The 7,612-nt window shown below is 35.6% G+C and overlaps 1 protein-coding gene across 1 annotated transcript; it reads left to right on the top strand.

Annotated features, from left to right (window-relative positions):
• Nucleotides 1-4,207: 4,207 nt before the first annotated feature.
• Nucleotides 4,208-5,190, top strand: LOC148041490 (18.1 kDa class I heat shock protein-like). Its single transcript, XM_087688389.1, has 2 exons — nucleotides 4,208-4,430; nucleotides 4,729-5,190. Exons 1-2 carry the CDS (start codon nucleotides 4,331-4,333, stop codon nucleotides 4,992-4,994), a joined length of 366 nt encoding a protein of 121 aa, XP_087544515.1. The 5' UTR covers nucleotides 4,208-4,330; the 3' UTR covers nucleotides 4,995-5,190.
• Nucleotides 5,191-7,612: the final 2,422 nt, after the last annotated feature.

Here is a 7,612-nt window from a genome sequence, read left to right as displayed (position 1 = left end):
TCACTACAAAGGAATTAGGGAAAGCTCTAAGCAATTTAGGAAAAAGGAACTCTCCACACTTTGATAGCATCATGGTTGAGATGATGTTGTGCTTTTAGCCCAAAATGTAGAGATGTATCATAAACTTGATTAACATATACTAGAAAAAATGAGAACTTTTGGACTCATGGATGAGAACCATAATCTTGCTAATCCCAAACCAAGCACAATGCACATAGCTTAATCACTGTAGGCCCATACGCCTAATGAGAGTCACTTACAAAACCCTCTTGAAGGCTATGGTGGATAGTTTGGCACCTAGCATGAAAAGGTGCATCAACCTATATTGGATGCATCAACTCAAACCAATACAAATTCATCAAAGATAGATTTAGTCAATAATGTAACAAATATTATATTGGCCTTGGACTAGGTTGAAACGTTAAATAAAATTCCATCTTATTGTAGATCGATGCGAAGAAGGTGTTTCATTCAATCAACTAGGATTACTTAGAGCGAGTAACAGAAAAGATGGGTTTTCTAAAGAAAGCCATTAATGTCCCATTTATGCTATGAAAAAAATGTAAAAGCGTTTTTAGCAATTTATGGTTTTCTGGTATGTCCTTTGAGCATCGAGAGAGGTGTTAGGTAGGGGTTCCCCCTAAGCCTCTTCTCTTTGCAAGAGCTACACATCCACTTTTTGTCTTGCATACAATATGGCTCAAGAGGGAGGATTAGAACAAATCCATTAAAGCGGGAACTAGCTAGTTAGGCATGGCTTTGGGACAACCTATTGATAATGCTCCAAGCCAATAGAAGCAACTTGGAAAACATCATGCATACCTTGGGAATTTGTAAAATGGTAGCAAGCCTTAAGATTAACTTGTAGAAATCCTGCATAATCAATGTAACTAAGATATGCTATAGGACATGCCAGAAAAGAAAGGTGACTGATAGAGGATTTAGGTATGTAGGTTTTCCTATAGGGATAGATGTCAAATGAATCTGCAAGACCTTGTTGGATTTTGGATAAATTGAAGAAGAAGATCAACAACTAGAAATCCATGGCCCTAAAGCATCTTGGATAGGTTTCTATTTAACTACTAGTGGTGTTAGATCTTCAATGTGCTAGAACAAGTAGTCAGAGGCTTAGATTTCTACATCAGTAAATTTTCTTTGGGGTAGTTTGAAAAGATCACATATTTGACACATACATTACCTAAATAATTGATTAGAGAATTAGGGATTAAAATTGATTGAGAGTGGATGCATAAACTTGTAGTTCTTAGAGCTAAGTTATTGAAAGGGATAATTTGGCAATGACAAACTCCTTGGCAATTCTAATGGAGGGGATGATATACAAGACAAACAAAAAGATCTATGAATCTTGGGGTCTCAATCAATCTAACATTTTTTCCTTGCAAAAAAATTTCAAAGTTAAAGTTCAAAGGCCAACATGAAATTAATTGGAGTAAAATTAGGTATAAAGGATGGAACTATTGGTGGGTTGCTAGTATGGTAGGTAAAATAGACAAGTAAAACTTGGTCAAACTTGATACCCTTTTGGGTTGGCCATTGTCCAAATAATGTAAGATATAATGTCTTTTATCACAATATATCAATTCATGTGTAAACATGTAGGGGTGACATTCTTTCTCTTAAATAACAAAGATTTGTGAGTCTACTTTCCAAAATAACAAACACAAGTAAGTCCATTTGTCACTTGAGGATTTCCTCATGACCTATCTCCTTCTCAAAGTGTGTGAAAAACTATGTTCGAAAAATTTTAAATAAAAAAAAGCTTTTAAAATTTTTAATTAAAAAGTTTAATCTGAGAGAGAGAGAGAGAGAGAGAGAGAGAGAGAGAGAGAGAGAGAGAGAGAGAGAGAGAGAGAGAGAGAGAGAGAGAGAGAGAGAGAGAGAGAGAGAGAGAGAGAGAGAGAGAGAGAGAGAGAGAGAGAGAGAACCTAGGCCCTACACATGAGAGAGAGGGGGGAGGAATTTAATTAAAAAGGGAAGGGGGTTTTAATTTAAAAAAGGGAGGTGAGGAGGGGAGGCTTTAATGAAAAAAGGGAAGGGGAAGAGAAAATGATATATTACACACGAGAAAGAGAGGAGGGGAGGGGGTTTTGATTAAAGAAAGGAGGTTTGGAAAAGGAGGTAGGTTCGGGAAGCCCTCTGGAGGTTCGGGGCTTTTCAAACCTATAGCTAAAATAATATAGTACTAAGATAAAAGTTACCCAAAATGTTCTTAACATATGAACTTGAACATATCCATTATTGCAACTTGCCTAATTTATGCTTGATAAACCCACAGATCCCATACTTCTCCTTTGAAGGTTGTCCAATGAAGATAACATTGTTTAATTTGTTGTATCTTGTCTAATTTATGTTTAATAAAACCACAAATCTCATCCTCTCTCTTTGAATATCCAATTTCCCTTAAGAAACTCTAGTCAATGTGTAACTATTTCAACATGATAATGAGGTGATGTAGGTTAAGGCACATTAATAATCTTACATGGTTTTTGTAGCTTGGTTAAGTTTATTAGACAAAGATCAATAGTTTCTTAAAGGGATAGATTCTTTATGAGAATGTGCATTGTGTGCAAAGATCAATCTATTTCTTAAATGTGCATTATACCTTTTTAAAGGGGCTCAAGCTTGAATTCTATGTAGGTTGCTTCCAAGGCGTTCAATGTTTCTTTATTTTGTTACTAAAGTGATTTAGGTAGCATATAACTAGCTAGTGTACAGATCCCTCTCTTGTCAAGTTACCTCTCTTTAACTTGTTTATTTGAGTCACTTTTATCTTTGAAATTTGTTCACATGTGATCTTCTCATTGTAAAGCAATTGGTTCTACTTGTAGACAAGAAGCTTCCTATCTACAAAACCTTTTAAGAGCAATAAGTTTAGTAAAGCTACACATGAATCACCTTCGTGCATTGCAATGAGGGCACATGTAGAAAGTATATACCTTATATTGTAAATAGAAAAGTGCATTGCTTCATCATTGGAGAAATTTCCTTTTGGCATTAGGAACTTTATATTACTTTTGTGCAAGGCTTTGAGTTTTAAGAAGTCATATTTACAATAAAGGGTATAGACTTGATTCATAAGAGATGCTCAAGATAGAAGGATTCATGCCTAGTTAAGCTATAGAACTACTTTAGGAAGGGTTTTTGAAAGCAATGACTCAAAGAATGTCTCAAATCCCACAATATTACTCTTGAAAGAAGATGCCATTTCTTCAATATCATGTCATGCTTACAAGTAAGGTTTTTGAGGGAGACATATTGTTGCGGTGTTGTTTTAACAAGTAGAGTATGCTGTATGAGATCCATATACAACTAAAATTTGATGAGAACTACAAGGAAGGGAGTAGGCCCATCAATTGTATGTAAAATCTAGGATCCATCTTCAACGCTTTGTTTCTCGAAACATTATTTATTATTTCATTGTACAATCCTCAAGGGAAAGCCTATGAAAAAGTGGGAAAAAGCACCTCTAGTCACTAGTGTAAGAAGCATGCATATCTCAAAGACATCATCTAGCTTGTAAAATCATTGTACAATTCTCAAGGCAAAGGCTACAAAAAAGTGGGGAAAAGCATCTAAGTCTAAGAAACATGGAGATCTCAAAGACATCATCTAGCTTGTAAAGTTGTTTTATCTATGTGTAGTTGTGAACCATGCCTATTATTGACATAACAACTACCATTAAGGACTTTGTCTTTGTGTGTACATGTGTAGATGCATATATGTGCGTGTACATGTGTGTTGTAAGAATGACATATGCGGACATGCACATCTTGCATGGAAAACATGCAGGTTCTTTATTTAAAGATATATTGTGGAGGTGAGACATGCTTATCATTGGCAGGGCAGCAACATGACGTGTGTGCATGCATGCATGGAGATGATGTATGCATGTAAGTAGACATGTATGCAAGACATGTATGCAAGGTAGGCTAGTGGGTGTGTACCGGGCAAGGTATCATGCGTGTAGGCTATGTGTTTTTTGTGTGGGGAGAGAGAGAGAGAGAGAGAGAGAGAGAGAGAGGAGAGAGGGAGGGAGGGAGAGAGCGAGCGAGCTTGAGCTTTCTTGTGAAGAAGATAGGCCAATATAATAATATAGGGGTGGAGTGTAGTCTACTAAAACGAGATGCTGAGGTCCGAGGAAGGATTTATAGGATCGAGAGCTCGCCATCCTCAGCGCATTGAGCCCTCCTTCATCATCTTCTTCATCCTCATAAGCATCTCTCTCTCTCTCTCTCTCTCTCTCTCTCTCTCTCTCTCTCTCTCTCTCTCTCTCTCTCTCTCTCCAGTTTTATCAGACCAAAAACCAGTAATGGCTTACATCGACGACACCACAGCCTCGAGCTATGGCGGCGTGCAGGTAGACTGGATAGAACAAGAGGACGCCCACGTCTTCAAATTCAACGTGCCAGGTGAGTCCCTGCGCGCGCCTCCCCCACCCACCATCTACCCAGCCACCCAGCCGCCACCACCACCACCTTACTTTGTGTTATGTACATTGTTCATTACCTTGTGCCTTCGTATTATACCCCCAATATATGTGTGTGTGTGTGTGTGTGTGTATATATATATATATATATATATATATATCTCTCTCTCTCTCTAAATAAAAGGAAGAAACAAAACATAGTTCCACCTTAGCATTGAATGCTCTTTAATGCATATGCACACTCTCATAAGTAACAACATTGTTTGGCATTTCACCTTCAGGCTTAAAGAGACAAGATGTGAAGGTCCAAATGATAGACAACAACACACTTCACGTTAGTGGCACTTTTAAAAGCTCCCCAGCAAATGTTCCATTTGCAAAATGGCATCTTAAGGAAAGGTCAATGGGCAAGTTCTCTCGAAACTTCGAATTACCCCCTAACATCAAAGTTGATGAGATCCAAGCTTATGATGACAAAGGTGTCCTTACCGTGATCGTGCCCAAGAAGAAACATATAATACGAGACATCCCTATTGCAATGCTTTGAATCGATATGACTTCAAAAATCACCTCTACTTGGTGCACATGAACCTTACTAAAAGCCTACAACAGATATTCTACTCTGGAATAACAATGTGCATGTATTTGAGTATTGAAATCACTTTTGATATAATCCATGTTCTATGGTACTTTTGGAGGTGTAGTGGGGTTCTATTCAAATAATATTTTATTTAAATGTCTTTTATGATGGACTAACATTCAAAACTAGAATCACAAGTTGCCTTGGATCTATTTGTAAGTGTTCTTGGATTGCCAACTTTGTTGTCACGTAGTAAGCTCCTTACTGTCTTCAATAATATGTTCTTGTAGTAAGCTTGTGATTGTTTTTCTTCATGCAAAAAGGGCTTAAATAAGTAAAAGTAAATAGGACAAGCGGCTTATTATGAATAAAGTCATAATATGATGTCCATTAAAGGCCACAAATATTCAATAATTTATGTGATTTGGAAAGGTAGTCTCTGAAGTTGCTCATTTCTATACGTACACTACGTATAATATGTCAAGTATGCTAATAAGAATAATTGGGAGCCTTTAGCATAACAAAGTTACCACCAATTTGTTGTACTTAGCTTATCCCATTAAGTTATAGGTAGCTTCCTTGAGGAACTTAATGACATAGTATAAAAGGGGCCAATAGCTCTTTAAAAGCAAAATGTAGGCCCACCCTAATTTAGTGACAATTGTGCACAAAATATGAACCACTTTTAGCAATTTCAAGTTATCATAAAAGGAGAATGCACAACCACCCCAATCACGCAACACTTGTGCACAAAAGATGCATCATTTTAGCCACTTAAGTTATGATATACTTTTTGATGTACCAAAATACTGTTTAATGTGATTCATATAATTAAGTAGTGTGATTATCTATATTTTGTGTTTTGTAAAATCTCAAAACATTGTATCCTTGAGTGTCACTATATTTGCTCCCCTATTGTCACTCTTTTGTGAGATCTTCATTTATAACCAGGTGATAAAAATGTCAACATGCCCCAAAGCATTTATTCATGTATAATTGAAAAATACCATAAACCTCACCTCCAAAGCACCAAGAATACGATTGCAAATATGATCGAGGTTTACTATTTTATTTTTGAAAAGTCCTAAAATTTTGGTATTATTCAATATTTAAATGTAGAAAATTTTGAGAATTAGAAAGTTTAAACATATCTTGTCTTTGCTAGAATTTGGATTATTGTTAACTTTTTAAATTAGAAGTATAACAAAAATTATACCAAAATGATTAAAACTAATAGTTTAAAGTTCCAAATGTATAATAAGTAGCTTAAAAATTATAGCTAATTAAGTGAAAGTTAGAAAGAGACAAAGAAAAATAAAATAAATTGTATGTAAAATTAAATTAGTAGTCAAGGATATACTTTCATTAAGACATTTGTTAAATTACCTAGAATTATCTAAAAATATGAAAAAAATTAACCTATATATATATATATATATACATATATATATATATATAAAGGTTTTTTGTCAGTAATGTTGTTAAATGGTCAATAAAAATTAATGTATTTTTACACATAGCCTATAAATTTATAGAATGCAATAATATCTTTATAGATTAATGCATCACGTTTATATTTTTTTGTAGTTCGTGAAAAATGTGCAATGACTAGTAAGTTGCCCTTTTTGTATTTTCCAAGATGATCCAACAAAAGTTAGTTTTGGATTCCTTAAGTTGCATTAAAGTATGTTCATGTGCATGGTATTAAAAACTCAATTTATGAGTTGGATTTTAGTGGTTGAATGGAAATCATTGGAAGAAAATCCATTGGAAAGTTTTAAATTTATTTGAAATTCCACAAAAAGCTAGTTTCATCCTTGTTTGGAAAGGAATGATTGTTGTTAAGTTGTTTCATTGATTGTGTTTGCATTAAATTACGAAAAAGATTCTAATTACATTTGTGATTTTTCAGCAAGCTGCCAGATAGGATTGAGGCATGATGACATACCCTATGGCTTGCCTTGGATATTCCTTACTCAGAGTTGTATATAATCTAACTAGGGCATTTGATGAAATTTTCCTATTAATAGGTGGATGGTCTTCTTGATGAAATTGTCCTATGGATGGTTGGACTCGACTAGCTAGGTGGTTTTCCACAAGTTTTAGAAGAGGGCCAATAAGTGTGACTATTCCTAAGTTTGAGTCTTAGAACTAGCTAAGCATTGTTTTAGGGGGTTGGTGTGATGCCTTATGGGTACATGGTTTGACATGTAGCTCCCTCTCGATTCTCACTCTCATAGAGCCAAGTGTGGTACTTTGTTGCCCTCGAGTCTCTAATGGCTCACAAAATTGCAACCATCTTAGCACAATGCTAGACTATTGTGAGAGTCCATTATTGTGCCTTTAGGAATCCATAGGTCAATCCTTATGGGATGAGGTTGGATGCTTCACTTGCAAGGTAGACCTAGGGAACACCTAGTGGCCTAGATCCGCACATTGGTAGTTAGCATAGATGGTGGTAACAAAAGGATTGAGTCCTTAGTTGACTACCAAACTATCCTCCCTATGTATCAATGAATGTGCAAATATATCTTTCATTAAGTTAATGCACAATTAAGAAATGGGATGAACAAAGGAAAGCACCC

The sequence above is a fragment of the Lygodium microphyllum genome, chromosome 1 (genome assembly GCF_053477565.2).
Source record: "Lygodium microphyllum isolate KBCC chromosome 1, Lygodium_microphyllum_v1.1.10, whole genome shotgun sequence".
NCBI lineage: Eukaryota > Viridiplantae > Streptophyta > Polypodiopsida > Schizaeales > Lygodiaceae > Lygodium > Lygodium microphyllum.
The sequence above is the reverse complement of the archived record's forward strand: the minus strand, read 5'-3'. Positions and strand labels throughout refer to the sequence as shown.

What these genes read in the sequence shown, in the direction of transcription:
- LOC148041490 (XM_087688389.1), top strand. Translation starts at nt 4,331, where the DNA reads ATGGCTTACATCGACGACACCACAGCCTCGAGCTATGGCGGCGTGCAG. An exon ending in CTTCAAATTCAACGTGCCAG is followed by an intron (nt 4,431 to 4,728) that starts GTGAGTCCCTGC and finishes TTTCACCTTCAG; the next exon opens with GCTTAAAGAGACAAGATGTG.